The sequence below is a fragment of the Chanodichthys erythropterus genome, chromosome 17, assembly GCF_024489055.1.
Source record: "Chanodichthys erythropterus isolate Z2021 chromosome 17, ASM2448905v1, whole genome shotgun sequence".
Taxonomy (NCBI): Eukaryota; Metazoa; Chordata; class Actinopteri; order Cypriniformes; family Xenocyprididae; genus Chanodichthys; species Chanodichthys erythropterus.
In genome coordinates this window covers 11,849,818-11,870,000 of record NC_090237.1, presented here as the reverse complement: position 1 = coordinate 11,870,000, position 20,183 = coordinate 11,849,818, and the positions used below count along the sequence as shown (strand labels likewise).

General features: G+C 36.6%; 1 protein-coding gene across 5 annotated transcripts in view; it reads left to right on the top strand.

Moving 5' to 3' along the window:
* The window catches only part of synrg (synergin, gamma), a 61,794-nt gene that overhangs the window by 30,732 nt on the left and 10,879 nt on the right, over positions 1–20,183 (top strand). For 2 of the 5 annotated variants that reach the window (XM_067365817.1, XM_067365814.1), the window contains 7 exons: positions 5,242–5,787; positions 9,495–9,658; positions 9,826–9,879; positions 12,016–12,112; positions 12,968–13,116; positions 15,643–15,753; positions 16,542–16,580. In XM_067365817.1, coding sequence (XP_067221918.1) covers positions 5,242–5,787; positions 9,495–9,658; positions 9,826–9,879; positions 12,016–12,112; positions 12,968–13,116; positions 15,643–15,753; positions 16,542–16,580 — 1,160 coding nt within the window. Of the gene's footprint in view, positions 1–5,241; positions 5,788–9,494; positions 9,659–9,825; positions 9,880–12,015; positions 12,113–12,967; positions 13,117–15,642; positions 15,754–16,541; positions 17,875–20,183 lie in introns of those variants that run through there. The other 3 variants (XM_067365818.1, XM_067365815.1, XM_067365816.1) reach the window with 2 other exon arrangements.

Here is a 20,183-nt window from a genome sequence, read left to right as displayed (position 1 = left end):
AAAAATAATCATGAATCGCCAATATCGACCAGAATTTTCAAGAAATTTTGGTCCTCTCAATTTTCAGTCTCTTTTCCGCTGAATGTTAATCAACCAGATATAAGAATATAACATATTAAATGAACTGTACTTCGTTTCGTTTCATTTACATTATGCTGAACTTACCTTCCACTCCGACTGAAGTCTGTAGGAATCCTTTTTGCCTTATTTCCATAGTAGTTTAAGTGAATTCTATCGTTGCCTAAACCTTGTAAAACAATGTTGATTTTAGTTACAATCTTATACAAATGCTTCTAGCTCAGTTACTGGACACCTCTAGAGCCCAAGCATAAATATTGTAGCAGGTTGAGAGTGTTGGGTTTCCTAACACTTGCCCTTCACCCCTGGATGTGTAGCTAACCACCCTAGAGTATCTCTTTTCCAGGCCAGAGCCGCTTCTCGTGGTCCTTCCATGAGAAGGTGACTTAACTTTTCAGGTTTGTTGCGGTACGTGAGAGTCTGCGTCTGCTCTCGTAGACCACACTGAAGGTGGAACTCTTTCTAACTTTGCTTTTCTATGCTCCAGTATGTGCCAGCCTTCAATTTGTGAAATTGACAAGTATATACATGCAGTAAACGATTAGTAGGATTAGTCCATTTTTCTGGCATACTAACAAAATAGGTTGTTTTTATCAAGAATGGAAATATATACATGCAAATTTAATAGTGTATTTTTATTACAGGAAAATAAGCTCTTATTTATTTTGAATATAGATAGACTTGATTAATACTCCTGATTGCGTTGCATTTTTGCCAGAAAGCGTATTTATTTGTATTTATGAGGAGAATACTGCTTGCTGTGATATGAAATGTTACCTTTTTGACTTGTGTGGGTCAAAAATAGCTCCTACTGAGATGTACAGGATGGCGAGAGAAAAAGGGTACTGTCTCTTTTTGTCGTTCTTTACCTGTCACTCAAACCAATAAATGCTCTGATAGGATAGATTTTCCTGGTTTCTTTTAACCCTTTGAGCACCTAATAGAGTGATGCAAACCCACATCCATTTAGAAGAATTGGCTCCGGATTGAAGTAGGCTAATCATTTACCTTAATATTGAAATTGCGATTATTTTAAATATAAATATAATAATTTTGTTTGGGGCAACTGCATGCCATATTTTTGTATCTAGGTTACACATATAAACAATCAAAGAACCATTTACTTTAATTTATGCATTTATGTAATTTTATTTAATTGATAAATGTAAAAACTTATGACTAATTTAATGGGAATATTTTGTTGTCACTTGCTTACAATGTACATTGTGAGTAGGGCTGCACGATTAATCGCATGCTATTCTCACGCGCATTTCGTCATTAAAGCCGGTTCCCTGATTACCGCTAAATCGCCATCACCTGTTTTTAAACGGAGCGCCTATTAATAGACAGAGCCGTAGTTCACAGACAAGCCACGCAATATCGCGTTCATATCGCAGGCGATTCATCTGCGATATGAACGCGATATTGCGTGGCTTTTCAGTGATCTACGGCTCTGTCTATTAAATGCCGCTTCATTTGAAAGCAGGTGATGGCGATTTAGCGGTAATCAGGGAACCGGCTTTACTGACGAAATGCGCGTGAGAATAGCATGCGATTAATCGTGCAGCCCTAATTGTGAGTGACTAATTTAACACCTTTGATTCCCCTTCATTCATGTGGACTCAGTGATTGGTTACAATGTTCAAAAGTAGTAGACCTAAATTGAACTCTGTAATTTTCACAATTAATCAGGGCAGACTTAAGTGCAGTCTCAATTTATCACAACATTAAAGACAAATCTCTCTGTAAATGCTCCTAGGTTCTCAAAGGGTTTAATATGCTACATAAAACCAATATAAGCATCACCTTGATATTGGCTTAAATGTTCTGTATCACTTTTCCTTATTTCTGGTTGCTTTTTCCTTTTATAGTCCAACTACAGTGTGTCTTTGACCAATGAGAACTAATCTAATCTTAATCTGTGAATGTGCCTTCTCAATGCTAGGTTCTGCATCTGGATTTGGGATTTTCTGTCCTGTTTTTGTTTTCTTCTCACTTCTGCTTTTTCTGACTTTGCATGCCCTTGTATTCTTATAATGCAAAAAAAAAAAAAAAAAAAAACTTTTTAATTGTTAGTTTGACAAGACTATTGTAACGAGATCTTTCATGGAATTTTGTGACCTCTCTCTCTCTCTTTCTCTCTCTGCCAATGTTGTCGTAATAAATATGAATAATGGTACAGCAGACATGCGTGCCGTCTTGATTTCTCTCTCCATCCTTCAATCTTGCCACCCAGAGCAGATTTAGTCATCAGAATTATCACACTGCACCAGCTTCTTGTCAATTTCACAAACTGATTGATTGTGTGAACAGTTGTACCCCGCTCAACTGTGAGGGAATTAGATGTTTTCATGCATATGTGGTTGTTTTTTTTTTTTTCTAGAGCTGCCAATCAATTAGTAATTTCAGTAAATTAAGTAGAATTAGGTGTTTTCTCAAACTTATTGTTAACTTTAATCAACAATATGGCCTCAAAATGAAGCCAGTTCCTGCAGCCAAAAAAAGCAGCATTACAGCATTATTTTATATATATATATATATAATATATGAAATAAGTGCATTCAGTAGCTTCAAAGTGCACAGCACAATGCAGCATTACAGTTCTTGTATCAGTCTGACAGTGTGGTTGATTGTATGGTAGTGTGAATGATTGCACATCAACACTCTACACTGAAAGCCAGAAAATTGGAAAATCTTTTTTTTTTTTTTTTAATGTCAAACCTGTGATTCATTTAAAAAAAAAAAGAAAGGTGCAGAATGACTGACACAGTTATTTTGACCTTCAAAATGAAGTTTTACCTCTACTAACATATCTGAAAAGCATTCATCAGTCCACATGCAGATGTCAGTCACCCCAATCTAGTCAATAAACTGAGCATTTCTTCCCGGACTCAGAATGACTTCTGGATGTAGATAAGGACTCAGGAATCATTAGAGTGGCATCATGCTAGGAGTCTCTAGTTAATGAACCAGGGCTTCATCAAATGACAATATCAGGAATAATTCATCACGACCAGGGAGCACTTGAGACGGTCACAGATTGAGTCGTTCTGAACTGCACCATCAGTAACCAACAGACAAAATGACCCCAATCACCCTGGTAAATGTACACAAAAAAAAAAAAAAAACCCAGCACAAACTGAGTTTTGCGCATTAATTTTATCTGATGACGACATTATTAATTCAACATAAACACCTCTGTGATGTGGTGATTTATGGATACGAGCAGTGAGCATGCAGTATCATCCTTCAGAGTGAGTGCAAATGAATGGCTCGTAATCCGCTGTCTCCTCAAAAGTGTCCGTTTTCAAGCTTTCATGCGGCATACATATAGTAAACGAAAGTCCTGTTCACGTTGCTGCACATAATAGCACAAAATTACATAAAAACCCACACACAATATATATCCACCCACATTCTGCTATCATGTTTTCTGTCATGTTTTTGATGTAAGATGGACACAAATGCAGCAGGTTTCTATTGAAACCAAGTTAAGTGTAAAAAGGCTTGGGCGGGGGCATGTGGGGGGTAATATGGCCCAAATGTGTGAAACTAATGTCTTCAAATAATTACGTGAAAATGCTTAAATGACGTGTTAATGTGTAATCATGCATTAAGATATTAGTTTAACACATTTTGGCCCTGTTGGCCTTCCATATGGGAGGCAGCGGGAACAATCACATTTGGACTCAGACCGCAGCAAACGTGCCTAGTGTGAAAGCCCCCTAAGACTTAATAATATGTACAGTATATCTTTAATAATAATTACAAATCTTGATTTTGTAATTTAATTTTGACAAATTTAGATACAAAAGAGAGATTTAATGACTGTTTGACCAATTGTTTTAAAGATTTTAAGCTGTTTCTGCTTTTATAGAGAAAGTTGACAAAACTAATATGCGTTAATGTGGGACTAGTGTTGAAAAGCCACTTATTCTCAACGATGCAGTAATGCAGTCTTTCAGCTGCTGACTATGTAAAGCCGGTAAGTTTCACATATGTGCAAGGATATCAAAAAGGGAATTTACCAGTGGAATTTACCTTTTAGACTCAAAGGCCTCCCAATATTGACTATTTTTGGTATTTCTGCTGTAATTACGTCAACTTTTTGTTTTCAAACTTTTTATTAACAGAAACTAGGAGTGTTGATATATTTAATTATCCATGATTCAAAACTTTTCTTCAATTTTTGAATCATGGATAATTAAATATATCAACATATAGTTCACTGACAAGCCAATATCGCGTTCATTATTGAAGGCGATTCATCTGCGATAATGAATGCGATATTGCGTAGCTTGTCAGTGATCTATGGCTCTGTCTATTAAATGCTGCTCCATTTGAAAGCAGGTGATGGCGATTTAGCGGTAATCAGGGAACCGGCTTTACTGACGAAATGCGCGTGACAATCACATGTGATATATCACCCAGCCCTAATTTAAATACATTTCAGTCATCTTGAGACAATCTAGTGGGCCTCCTGGTTAAGAGCCACTGCTTTAGATAGAATTAAATCCGAACCAGAAGTTTATTGAACGGTAGTCCCACCACTGAATGGGCAATTTAGAAAACTTGACAGCTCAAATACACATTTTTGTACGGAAGAATTATAAACCCACTGGATTGCCTTATTCCATATACTCTTGAAAGTGTTTTACTAATATGAATGCTGCTTTAATTAAATACTAAACTTTGATTGATCCCAAAACATCCTTTTCCACAATTATACTACAACAAAAAAGTACTTAACTGTAAAACTGTACTATAACTATAAAAGTACTACAATTGTTATAGGAATAGTTCACCCAAAAATACAAATTCTGTCATCATTTACTCACCCCCAAGTTGTTTCAAACCTGTCTTTGTTATTTTGAACACAAAGGAATATATGTTGAAGAATGTGAGAAACTGAACAGTTCTGGGGCACCATTGACTTCCATAGCATTTTTTTCCCTACTATAGAAGTCAATGGTGCCCCAAAGCAGCCTGGTTATAAACTTTCTTCAAAATATCTTCCTTTGTGTTCAGCAGAACAAAGAAATTTATACATATTTGGAACAACTTGGGGGTGAGTAAATGATGACAGAATTTGAACTATCCCTTTTAAGGCACTGAATCCTAAAAGTTTTTTTTGCATGGGATGTCCCATGTTGTCATTTACAGAGTCTGATGATTTGAAATTTGACCCCTTTGGCACATCCGCCGTCAGCAGTCTGGGCAGCTACGACTGGTCCGACAAGGACGATCTCCCATCTGGTCAAGGTAAGAAGCTCCAGGGAGAGTCTCAAGGTGGACTGCCATCTTCAGCTGTTGTCCATAGGAAAGAGACATCTTTCGGGAGTTCTGAGAACATCACCCACACCACTGTTGCTAAGGTGACCACCTTCCCAATCGAAGATGGTGGCTCCACCGCTGAAAACCGGTTCGAAGCCTTCGCTGACTTTGGCTCCATTGAACAGACCAGCCAAGGCAATGATGATGACTTTGGCGACTTTGCCAGCACGATTTCTGAGAAATCCGACTCCCCTCCTGGAATCACAGAAGCAGAGGGCAACCAGGGCGAAATGACAGACGAGTTTGGAGCCTTCCAAGGAGACAAGCCCAAATTTGGCAAGTCAGATTTCTTGAAGGCCAGCGCGCAGGCCAAGGTGAAATCCAGCGAAGAGATGATCAAGAATGAACTCGCCACCTTTGACTTGTCCGTGCAGGGTAAGTGTCATCGCAATATTTTATGCTAAAATATTAACAGACGGTGGCAGTCTTATTTTGAAGGCTGCTTCCTCCAGAGGACATTTGTCAGCCGCATATGTCATCAAGGATATCTCATTTCAGAAATGTACCCATTAAAAAATTGACCATTATTTCTTGTGAAGTAAGTTGTTGTAATTTCTTTTGACTTTGCAGTGTAATGGTTACTTTTCTGAAATGAGGCAGCCTCAATGACATGCGGTTGACGAATGCGACCTCTGGAGAGACACAACAAATGGATCTCATTCACTGGTCTATATAAATGACTGGATTGTTCATTGCATTCTAAACTGGCAGCAGGCGGTGAAGCCACCCGAAGTGTTTGAGCGGCCAATTCCCTACCGATAGAGGGCATCATTGACTTACAGCAAAAACATTGACCGATTCGCAAGTGTATCAGTCGCACATGAATAGTTTTTAAGATATGAATGTACATTAATTGACACTTCAAACATTATCTGTAATGTTTATGGTCTTTTCAGGCAGGATAAGTGATATATAACTCGTTAAGATTGGTGTTTCTACTGCACACTACCAACACAGGTAACTGACCTAACACAAAACAGATTTCTTTATGTATGTATGTAATTATGCAGGAAATATTAAGCATGAACATATATCTTGGATTATTAGCAGATATTGATTTGAATATACATTAAATATTACAATACATACAACTCAGTAACCTATTACTAAATTGCACTATATTAAAAAGGATTACAATGCATCATTTTGCTTGGAGCAACAGTATAAATACTTTTAATAAACGTAACTTTTAATAAGCAAGGGAAATCCCAGACTTTAAACAAATAACCATTTAAATGTTTAGGATGTTGGCATTGTAAATATGTACTTCAGATATAAAAACGCTGACTCGTTAGGTAAAGTTTTCTCATTAAAGTGAGATGATTTCCTATTAATTCAATAGAATACCAATATGGTGACACGGTGGCATCACTTTTTATGAAGTCATGAGCAATTCAGTCATTTATACAGATCAGTGGTCTCATTCCCTAAGCATGCATCCACACAAATTTGTCCATGAAATCTGCATACAAATGTTTTCACAAACAAATCATGATTCACCAATAAATACTAAAATTTATTCAAAATTTACAAAAAAATGTAGGAATAACTTAAACCACACATACGCAAAAATCACATAATCGAGGTGACTTTCTAATTACCTTATGATGAAATTTTATACATTGATATTTTATCTTAAATATATTTCATATACAGTGAAAGAGTAAGAAAAGTTGCATTATAGCTCATTGTATAACAACGCAGGTAAGTGTATCTGTATATAATCTGGGTCTGTATAAAAGGAGTTTATTGTGTTTGAACTGGTTGAGGATGGCACACTTGGCATTTGTCAAGGATCTTGTTGCACATGCTCAGAAGAGAGGGCATCTTTAGAGTAATATATTTGCTGAGAGTGACGAAAGTTTGTGAAACTAAATAGGAAAGCATTTTTTATGCAAATGACTAACCTTGGGCACTCATTTAGTCCTACTCCAAATTCATTAACATTAGAATGAGGTTAAGAACAAAAACGTGTTGTGAATTAGGCGTGTATTTGTTGTGAGAAGTTCTCATGTGCGTACAGATATGGAATAATCCATGCAATTATCAGTGAATGAAACCCAATGAGTGCATTGGATCCAGTGCCAGTGTTGCCAGATTGGGTGGACGATTTCCAGCCCAAAAGCTCACCAAAATCCTCCCACTCCAACAAAAAAATGCACAAACTTTAAAAAAAAATGTGATTAGAATTTTAAGGTTGATATGGACCATTTTTAACTCCTTAAATCGAAATGATGATGACAAAATAACATAAAAATAGATACATTTCCCAGGAAAATGGATCGAATAAAGCTGCATTCTCTCTGAAAGTCAACAGATGGCAGAGTGGCATCTGATGCATACGGCAACGTCAATAGATAAACACTGCCACCCAAATCCCTCATCACTTTCCCTCTTTGTTTTTTCATCCTCTCTCCCCCATAATGCATTAGCACTTACTCAATAACATAAAAGCTTATTTGCCTCTTATTGATCCCCACCCACATCCTCTAAATTTCATTTGTTCATACAAAAGAGGGTTTACTCCTCTGCCGACCTCCTATCAAACAGTTAATCTGAGGAGTGGGGTTCGTGTAGGAATGGATTAGTGCCTGAAAGCATGCAGAGACTGATGTGGTTCTCAGCGGGACTGTGATTACCTGTTGCTGTGTCACATGAGCTTGTTGTGCCGCTGTCCGTCTCCTTGCTTATGTGTGCACGGCATGCGTTTTGTGCCAGTTTGACTGTGCGATGCCTCATGAATAATGTATGCTTCTATGCTGCTCTTTTGCACATAATTATCATTTGTTGCAAATTAGGTGTTTGTGTTTTGTGTTGTGGCCCCACGTGGATTAGCGATGGCAGTTTGAGTGCCTCGGAAAGTTTTAATTATACAGCAGGATCAACAATTAAACTCATATTAAAAATAGAGTGAGTATGGGGTAAGGTGTGTCATCCCCTTTGTCACATGACTTGTCTAATTATTTTAATGCATATGTATTAAATACATTTCATACATATGTTTACTTAAATACACCTCTCCCTTTAAATTTTGATTTGAAATTCATTTTCATTATTTGCAAGACATGTCGGGGTTGGTACAACTCATTAAAAGAATGAAATTCTTGAACAGAAAGGCTAAAGTAGTTTGACAAGCTATTATTTCTTTTAAAAACGTTTTAACAAAACTGAAAAATATTTAAATCTTAATATACATTATCAAAAATATTTAAATTATATGCATCCGCCAAATCAAAGTCATGTGGTGAGATCAACATGCATAAAACAGGAAATTATATCAGGAAATGACAAGGAGAGGTTTTCCAACCTAAGGTAATGCAGTATGAGTCAAGATAAGTGTTATTTTAATATTATTTATATGCTGTTTATAGTATTTATTAGTATTTTAAATAGGGCTGCACAACTATTAATCGCAATTAATCGTTTGCAAAATAAAAGTCTTTGTTTACGTAATAAATGTGTGTGTTCTGTGTATAGTAGTGTATATATAAATACACACACATATGTATTTAAGAAAAATGTTATATTTATATATAAAATATTTATATATAATATAAAATATATTTAATTATATTTATCTATACATGCATATATTTCTTAAATTTATACACAGAACACACACATTTATTACATAAACACAGACTTTTATTTTGCAAACAATTAATCGCGATTAATTATTGCTCAGCCCTAATTTTAAATTATTTTTTTTTTATATTTTCAGTTTTTAATTTTAGTTTGAATTTTAGTAATTTTGCACTTCATCCTTTTTAAAAAAGAATTAAAAATTAGTTTTTCACCTAAAATGTATTTTATTTCAGCTTTATTTAATTACCATTTAAATGACATTTATTTTAAATAACATTTTCCTTACATTTGAGTGTGCTGTAACACTACATAATTTTTTACAGTCATTAAAATGAAAATGGTAAAAAAAAATTGTTTTTTAACTTTCATGTAAAGTTTAATTTGAATCCTACAAGAATACAAAGAGTGTGTACTTGGCACACATTTTAAACCTAGTTGTTTCATGTTCTTTGTCATGGACACTTCTATTTGTCATTGACCCATATATTTGTGCAAAGGTTCCCATAAACGCAGCCACAGCCTGGGAGAGAAAGAAATTGTACGGTCCATCCCCTCTCCTGCCCCTGAGCAGCCCTTCAGAGACCGCTCCAACACCCTAAATGAAAAACCAGCGCTGCCGATCATCCGCGACAAGTACAAGGACCTCACCGGAGAGGTGGAGGTCAGTCACTTGCTCTCTCTGTTCCTTTCGTCCCTCATTCTCTCTCAACACAGACAGGTTCTCCTTGTTGAATACAGCCTGAGGTTTCTCAATGAACAAAGCTCTCATTCGGTTTCATCTTTTTCTTTCTTTTCTCCCACTGTCTCTCATCCAAACACTCCTGGCAGGAGAGTGAGCGATATGCGTACGAATGGCAGAGGTGTTTGGAGAGCGCTCTGCAGGTAACACATACCTCGACACACATACACATTCATAAAGAGGTTTGTATACACTTTAAAACTCTTATCAGTCTCTAGATAGACTTAGAATCATGATATCACGATACCACTTGCTCATTTCACAAGCAAAAAAGTATAGTAGCAAAAGCTGCCTGGTTGTTAAGAGGTCACTGCCAGCCAATATTTGATGTTTAATTACAGTAATACAGTTATACAGAGTAGGATTTTGGACCAATGAGTTTTAACTGTGGGAAGGTGCTACCCAACATGTTGTGACAGAAATAGAAACCTGTGGTCAATCAGAATTGATCCTAAATTTCATGGATTTTTTTCCTACATCTTAAGTGAGGAACAAATAGGGATTTATAAAGGCAGAAACAGACATGAAAATGTTTTATGTGTGTGCTAACTGAAAAGCATGCTTTATGGAATGGAATGATATGCATTAATATGTGTGAAAATGGGCAACATTTTAACTGTTTTGTTATAATTACATCACTGAAATCAATTCTAACTATTCACAGGAAATATTAATTACAAACACACATACTGAAACCAGGCCATGCCGTACATTTTCTGAGAGTGTGCTTGGATTTTCTTGCCCATTGATGATGAGTGCCATGCTTTTCTGAACCATAAAGGGATATTTGTGGGCGTTCTGTAGGTGGAGTGGATGTGCTTGTACACAATGCGGTGAATTTAAGATGAACTGTGATTTATAAAAAGATACATAAGATACATTCATGAAATTTTTTTGTGCATACAGACATTTTATAAATCTTTCATAGGAACATTTCAGAAACCGTTGTATGCTCACGTTTATGATCATTATATGCACATATAAATGTGATTGACAACATGTTTTGTTGGTTGTTGCAGTGCAATTTAGCAGTTTACAATCTTTAACAAAAATTCTGTACATATATTTCATAATTTCCTCCTTTTTACTTCTTAAAGGGATAGTTGAACATTTTGTCATCACTTACTCATCCTCAAGTTTTTTTCTTCTTTTGAACACAGAAGATGATATTTTGAAGAATGTTGGTAATCAAACAGTTGACGGTAGCCATTGACTTCCATAGTAGGAAAAAATACTAGGAAGTCAATGGCTACTGTCATTTGTCTGGTTACTAACTTCTTTAAAATATCATCTTTTGTGTTCAACAGAAGAAAGAAATTTATACAGGTTTGGAACAACATGAGGGTGAGAAAATTATGACAAAATGTTCATTTTTGGGTGAACTATCCCTTTAAAGCGCTAGTTCACCCCAAAAAGAAAGATCTTTTATCATTTACTTCTTCCAAACCTGTAGAGGCCGTGACATTTCAAGCCGACAGTCGACCACTGTCAGACCATCATTTTTTGTGGTGTGTTCCACACTGTTGGCTCTAGTTGGACCCCCGTTGATGGCTTTTCAGGAGATTGAGTATGTTGAATTGGCGCCAGAGCCCATCGGTAAAAGGGATCACTCTGATTGGCTGTTCAGCTTAGCGACCAGTGCACGAAAAGAAAGTGACGAAAGCAGGCAAACGATGAAGTCTAGTTAGCAAGTGAGCAAGCACAGTCCTGATAAAAAGTCTACTGCCACCTGCTGGTATGGAGAGTTATTTCTCCTCTAACAGACTCAAGAACGTACATGTTTGTTGGCCGGTGTCTTTTTTTTTTGTGGTGTGTTCAAGCGTAACTGGCCCAAATACAGGCAACACCACAGTTGGCTTTCGCTGCGTCTATATTTTTGTTGCTTTTGTGTGTCTGGGCCTTATGGCTTAATGACTTCTGTGAAATAGAAATGAAGATATTGAAATTTTGTCACTATAATGGACAGTTCTTCAAAATATCTTCTTCACTATGAGGGAGAGTAAATATTTTTGAGTGCACTTTCCCTTTAAGCAATTTCAAGCCATTCACATTAGATGCATTCTTGTCTTAAGCCTGGAGTAATAGTCTATTGTTCAATGTTGACACTTTTGTAACATCTACAGAATCTGATTGTTTTCCTCAGTGTAATGTCTTTGCATTACAGTATATTCATTTGGGGGCTTTTCTCAGAAAATATTGATAAATGAAATAATTTGTGATAATCCAGAATCAAAATAAACATGGCCACTTTACAGCCATGTCTTTTCATCCCCTTTCAGGTCATCACCACTGCTAATAACACCCTTAATGGCATCAGCAGTTCCACAGTGTGCACAGAGGTCATCCAATCAGCACAGGGGATGGAGTACCTGTTGGGTGAGACTACGATTACAATCATACTTTATTTACTGATCAGAGACCAGCATTACCCATCATATCAGACATCAGTAAAACTCAGAAGATCAGCCATGTCCCATAATATCTTCATGCACATTCATACCTGATCCTCATGTGCCCTGGCAGTCTTCAGTCAAACAGACAGGCCAGGTGTTCTTGTTATCTGCTTCCTGTTTCTATAGTCACACACACACGGGGTGGCTTTAATGAGCTGTACGTGCTCATACCAGCGGGAGGGAACATATAACAACGGTTAAAGCTCTTTGATCCGGCTCGAGTGATTGCGATTGGAGACAGAGCAGGGCATTGTGGGTTTGACTGGGGGAGGCTAGTGTTACAGAGCACAGCAACTATTCTGGTCCGCTCTAATGGGTTCAGCTTAAAAGGACATTCAGCACTGGGGAGTGCTGGGAACAGCATCGCTGGGTTATTGTTTCTCCTGTTTGGTTATGCACTGGCTCTGTTCACACTGCACACAATTCAATATCTGTTATATTTACACTTTGGTTGCTGTAGTAATGATGCCAAGAGGAATACCGTTTCCACAACAACTGACTCATTCATTTATTCACTATTCACATGTTCCTTTGTTTTTATCGTCAAATTTAGGGGGAGAAATACATCTTTTCATTTTCTCATTTGAGTTGACCGCTGTGATGAATAGCCTCCCGCCTTTCTCGAGCCATAGCAATCACAACAGTCATTATCATGGTCAATGAATATAAAAAGATGCACTTTCTTTGGAATTTCATTGAATTGTGTTCTTCATGTGTTTAAGAAGGTTTTTACAAACAGGTATGTTTTTTTTATTTTTTTATTTTTTATACATGTCAGGTGTGGTGGAGGTGTATCGCGTAACCAAGCGTGTGGAGCTGGGTATCAAAGCCACAGCCGTTTGTTCAGAGAAACTGCAGGAGCTGCTTAAAGACATCAGCCGTGTGTGGAATAACCTGATGGGCTTCATGTCGCTGGCAAACCTCACTGTGAGTTAATGAAAATAAACACTACCAGATCTTGTACAATGATATCTCTAGTGTAGTGCAACATACAGTCCAGTAAGACACAGATGTTCATTAATGCTTAACAGATAATTTGTTGACTTATAATTAAATGAGTATACCTGTGGAGTTACACTGTGGTGACCTTTGAGCTCTTGAGCAGTAGGCACTTTCTACAAATGTGGCACAAAATACAGCCTTAAGCTATAATAAAATTATTATTATTTTTTAAATTTATTTACTTTTTTCTTTCAACAATTGCTGAGTGCACCCTATATATATATAGGGTGTGCTGTGCTCACGCCGTGTCGTAATTGACCCTTCGCCAGGAATTTGATTGACAAGCGATCTAACCAATCAGAACGCCGATTCCGCCATTTTGTCCGACAAAGCATCCAGTAGTTAGAAGATTAACCTCGGTGGAGTTAAACTTGAAAAATTGTGTATATTGACGTCTCTACGCGCTTAAAACAACATTAATTCTCATGTTCATTCATGTTTATTTAAATGCTATAAATGAACTACTAGGAAGAGATGATCGGTTTACGAGCCTCTTGAACTGAGGCGCTACAGCAATCTGTCACGACCATGGTCACGACATATTAAAGAGCCACAAAATGTTTTTCATTGTTTGAATTTCTTTAATAACTACACAGTTTGAAAGTTGGGACTTTGTTTAATATCATAAGTAACCTGCTCTGTCTTGTCTGTCGACGTGTTGTCAGTGTCATCTTTGCTCCGCAATGTATTTTTCACTGTGTGTGGCTTTTCAAATTAAAATTTCCTGATAATTTACTCACCCCCATGTCATCCAAGATGTTCATGTCTTTCTTTCTTCAGTTGAAAAGAAATTAAGGTTTTTGATGAAAACATTCCAGGATTATTCTCCTTATAGTGGACTTCAATGGAGCCCAAACAGTTGAAGGTCAAAATTAGTTTCAGTGCAGCTTCAAAGCGTTCTATGTGATCCCAGATGAGGAATAAGAGTCTTATCTAGAGAAACCATTGCTCATTTAAAAAAAAAAAAGTAACAATAATAAAAAATTATATACGTTTTAACCATTAATGCTCATCTTGAACTAGCTCTCTTCTTCTTCTCTATTAGAATTCCAGCAGTGTAGACACTGCTAAGTCTATTACTGCCCTCCACAGGTCAAAGTTTGAACTAAATTGTCATATACAATATGCTAGTGCAAGTATATAACAAATAGTTCAAACTTTGACCTGTGGAGGGCAGTAATACACTTAGTAGCGTCTACACTGCCTGAATTCTAATAGAGCAGAAGAAGAGAGCTAGTTCAAGATGAGCATTTATGGTTAAAAGTATGTAATTTTAAAATTTTGTTTTTTTTAGAAAATGACTGATAGTTTCGCTAGATAAGACCCTTATTCCCCGTCTGGTATCGTTTAAAGCCCTTTGAAGCTGCACTGAAACTGTCATTTTGACCTTCAACCGTTTGGAGGCCATTGAAGTCCACCATAAGGAGAATAATCCTGGAATGTTTTCATCAAAAACCTTAATTTCTTTTCGACTGAAGAAAGAAAGACATGAACATCTTGGGGGGTGAGTAAATTATCAGGAAATTTTAATTTGAAAGTGAATTAATCCTTTAACGCCGTCTCTTGTGACGTTTTGCTGACTCTGTTTTAGCTGCGTTTTGGAGGAGGCGTGTTTTTGGAGACGCTCTAAAGGGAGAGTGGGATCTTACGCTTTCAAAGCTAGCTTGCTATTGCTAGCCTCTCAGAAATTGCCTACCCCATACCTTTAACCAGCTTAAACCATTTTAGTATATTATTTTATATCATATAGTCAATAAACAAAAACAAAATAATTAGTTTAAAGAAATGATAAAAGTGTCATATAAAATGTAATATAAAATATGAACTAAATTTGAGTTTAAAAGAATTATATCGAGAGTGTGACGTTAATGAGAAGTGAAAATCAACATTTTATCTTGTCAGATAATAATTTATCAAACATATGTATTATAGTTCTCACAAAGAACATTTGGTGTATGTATTTTTATATTTTTATACTTACAATAGCTATACTTAAAAAGTCATGAGGCACCAAAGCGTACCTTATTTGTGGAAAGTGAACAAATTGCACAGAGCTGAACGGAGCTTTGTCATGCAGTGTACTCAAGGGAGAATATTGATGGTAGCAGATAATATTAGAGTTGTGCGGTCAGATAATATCAGCTTGGAAGAATGAAGTCTAGGCACACTGCAGAAAACCCACAAACGCTCTGAAGCATAATAAAAATGAACGTGGCTAGAGAGTCGAGGGTTTCTCTGTGCTCGGATCCTGCTGTTTTGGCCATATTCTGTAGCTGATGCATCGATCTGCAGGGCCAATCAACTGCTGTGAGGTTGATGGGCTGGTTCAGTGGCTTTTGTGATCTAAAAGTTTGAGTGACAGCCAGCGATTTGTGTGGAGGATGCAATGTAGTCCCAATTGCTTTTTAAGAACTGCATTCATGATGTTTGTGTGTGTGTGTTTTTCGTTAGCCCGATGAGAGCTCGCTGGACTTCTCCTCCTGTATATTGAGGCACGGCATTAAGAATGCCAAAGAGCTGGCGTGCGGAGTGTGTCTGCTCAACGTGGACTCTCGCAGCAAGGTCTGTACACACATAGCACACACACATCTGTATACAATCATTAGCAACACTCACACACACAACACAAATATATTGTATATTAAAGGTATAGTTCACCCAAAAAGGAAAATTCTTCTGTGATAATTTATTCACCTACATATTGTTCCAAACTCTTTTGACATAATTTCTTCTGTGGAACACAAAAGCAGGAATGGGGACTAGAGCTTTAATGGATTAAGAAATGATTCAAAAGCATTATAAAAGCATCATGAAAATAATAAAAGTAGGAATTATGACCAAAATGACCCAAGTCTTTATTCTCTCGTTGGGTCATTCATAATAAAAATAGCAATGTCTAATTTGTGAAATAGTCGCGTCTTTTCAATAAATCGTATGGTCAAGTTCACTGTTGTTTGAGTACTATATGCTATTCTGTATTAGATACTAGGCTGTGCTCTCTGAATCAGTGATCCGGTTGCAGTGGATATCAACTTACTGTACAGGAAGATTGTCCGTGAATAACGATCTAAATTGATCTGCTCTGTTGTGAAACAAAGCTATGGTTAAAACTTGCAATATAGAGCATGGGTCATATTGGACTACTTTTATAGTGCTTTTGCTTTTATAGTCCTTTTTGTGAAGTTTGAAAGCTTCAGTTCTCATTCATTGTAATTGCATAGACAATGTTTGGGTGAACTATTACTTTAAATTATTGAACAGATGATTGATTTAAATTGCCCATTCAAAAACAAAGAGACAAAAAAAAAAAATAACTCCTGACTGTTTCTTTGATTTTCACAATTTTACAGAAGAAAAACGAGAACACTTTTGGACGCCTGTTTAAAAGAGTAGGATTCACTGAACTGCCTTGAAACTCCAATTTGTAGCTTGTTGCAGGGGTCAGACAGACAAACCTGTGTTGTGCTGCCAAAATGACCAGAACTCACCTCTCGCCACTCATCTCCTTTCAGACTGCCAAAAACAGCTCTCAGAGGCGCGCTCTGACTCATGCAACTAAATCTACAGACGCTCGGTCAAGGCCACGCTTTCATTCAAGTAGCTTTAGGTGTTTAATTTGGCTATGAGCTCTTAGCTCCTGTTTTCTGAGCATTTACAGTAATCTTTCATGTCGAGCCTGCATTGCCTAAGCGGCCAGTAAGTCTGATTGACGGCCAAAAAGCACAAGGCAGGCGGCAAATAGGTGATGTATTTGTCATTTTGGCACCCCAGGGTGGTGAAGAACAAATCTAAAAGTGGTATGGGGCAAATGAAATATCATGTGAAAGGGAATAGTTCACACAAAAAGAAGATAATGTGATTTACTCACTCTCATTTCACTCCAAACCCTTATTTTTTCTTCCATGGGACACAAAAGGAGACATTTAGCAGAATGTCCAAGCTGCTCCTTTCCAGGCCATGCTGGCATGAAAACGGCAAATAAGTGTATCGTATGACTTGTGCACTATATTTGGTCACGAGTTAGATGTCAATAATACTATGGCTTTAAAAAGCAGCCACCTTTTACAAATACTGACTTGGTACCAAAGTAGTTTAGACCGACATGACTGAGTAAATTATATTAAATTACTTTTTTGGTGAACCATCCCTTTAATTATTCTGTTCATAAACATGATCCAATCCTGTACTGGTTTAAACACTTAATTGTCAGTTTGCCACTCGCCCTGCTAACATATAATAGCCAATCAGCTCATTGCGATTCCTTGTCTCTCTGAAACCCTTCTGAATCTTTCTCACATTAATGTGACGGTCAAGGTTTGCTGATGTAATAGGGGGGTAAACACTGCTCGTTGTGCTCTAGATGCAATCAGGGAAGGAGGGGCTCAGAGCAGAAAGGAATCATGGGATGAATGTCTGAGGAGCAGATGCAGCTCAGCCATCAGTCACGGCGACCAAAAACACAGGTGCTAATAGATCTGCCGAACACATCCATCCCGCCGCAGATTAATAGAGCCGTTTCCGTCTGCTCCTGACATCCGATTAATATCCCGCTTTTTAATTACGCTTTTGGGGGTTTGGGTGGTAGTGTCACTGTCTGGGGGGAATGAAATCAGGGTTTTGAAGGTGGAGCTGCATCTCTGAGATGAAATGTTTGTACAAGTGGGGGTGTTGGGCAACAGGTGGGGATTTTCACTGGGGTGTGGATGATTCACTCTACTGACCTTGGGCTAGCATTCAGTTTCTGTCCCTGCTGGGGAAGGACTTGATCCTGCTGCATCTGCAAACAGGATTTGTCTGCAGGAATGGGCAACAGTGTATTAACATAGAACTTTGCATAGATTCTTTATGCAAACTAAAATAAAGTTCTATATACTCTACCAGTCAAAAGTTTGGGGTTGGTAAGTGTTTTTTTTTATTTTTTTTAATATTTTAAAAATTAGTCTGTTATGCTTACCACCAAGGCTACATTTAATATTTACAAAATAGTTAAAAACAGTAATATCTGAAATTATATATACAGTGCTGTTTGAAAATTTGTGAACCACTTGTAGAATCTGTGAAAATGTGAATAATTTGAACAAAATAAGAGGGATCATACAAAGGACAGTAATAAAAAAAATAACATGCATTGAGTAAAATGTTTTACACAAACAATGTTTACATTAAGTCCACAAGACAAAAAATAGCTGAATTTATAAATATGACCCAATTCAAAAGTTTATTAACCCTTGTTTCTTAATACCTGGATGATCTACGACCGTTTTGTTTTGTTTTGTTTTGTGATGGTTGTCATAAGTCGCTTGTTTGTCCTGAGCAGTTAAACTGCCCAATATTCTTCAGAAAAATCCTCCAGGTCCCAAAAATTCTTTAGTTTTCCAGCATCTTTTGCGTATTTGAACCCTTTCCAGCAGTGACTGTATGATTTTCATCTTTTCACACTGAGGACAATTGAGGGACTCAAACACAACTATTATAAATGGTTCAAACATTCACTGATGCACAAGAGGGGAACATGTTGCATTAGAAGCCGGGGGTGAAGACTTTTGAATTTGAAGATCAAGGAATATGATACTTAATTTGTCTTCTGGCAAACATTTAAGTGTCTTCTGTTGCTTCCGAAGGGGAGTACTAAATGAATAAAAAAAAAAAAAAAAAAAGATATTTAAACAAAATAAGAAAAATTTGGACATATTGCATATATGCATATTGTATGATCCCTCTTATTTTGTTAAAATTATTCACATTTTCACAGATTCTGCAAGGGGTTCACAAACTTTCAAGCAGCACTGTATGTGTATATATATGTTTTTAAAATAACTGTTTACTATTTTAATATATTTTAAAATTTTAACTTATTTTTAGCTGAATTTTCAGCATCATAACACCAGTCTTCAGTGTCATATGATCCTTCAGAAATCATTATATGCTTATATGCTGATTTGGTGCTCAATCAATGTTGAAAACAGTTATGCTGCTTAATACTTTTGTGAAAACGGTGATGCATATTTTTTAGGAGTCTTTAATGAAAGGTTTTGACATAGAAACATTATTTTGTAACATTATAAATGTTTTTGCTGTCAGTTTTGTTCAATTTAATGCATCCTTTCCAATTGTTATTTAAGTATGATTTAAAAAAAAAAAAACTAACAACAAAAAAAGCATACTGATCCCAAACTTTTGAATGGTAGTGTAAATATTAAATAATTAAATTTCACAATTATTTTACATTTATATCCTAACTTATCTTACGAAATAAGTTTCTGCCTGAGCCTATTTTTAAGACAATATTTGAAAAAAATCTTTTAATATTTTATTAGACTTTTATATGTTAAAGTTTGCCAATTTGCTTTTCCAATGTAGCTAGCTAACCACACAACTTAAGTGTGATCTCTAGTGTTTTTGCAACACTAGCATCACCAAATTGAACTGCAAATAAAATGATTGTTTTCCATCAGGTTTCTCAAACAAACTAACCGGCTTCCTGCTTCTCATTACATGTAGTCCCACCATTTGTTGAGCTAGATGCATGAGATCACGCCAATAAACAGCGTTTAGAACAGTGTTTACATGCTTCAGGAAGTCAACCTATGAATGGCTAGGCTTATAATTGTCTCTGCGCGGTAAACTATAAGAAAATATTAAGTGTTTTGACATTAAAAATTGCATACTTCACTAGTCAATTAATTACAAGAAGTTATGGATTCTCAAAAGAGCGTGTGCAGTAAACAACTGTTATAATGAATGTTGGCTTAGAAGTGTTTAGATTGTATTCTTTGTGTCTAAAATTTAGTATGGCTAAAGGCCGGAATGCACTACATGACTTTTGCTCATTTTTTCCCCGATTTGCAGTCTGGATAAGTCAATAGTTGCAGAGTTGACAGATTACACAGAAAATCGTGAATATGGGCACGGACTTGGATTTGTTTTAGCTTCAGATGATTGTATCCAGTCAGAGGATATCAAAACATATTTGATATTTTAGCTGATTTTAG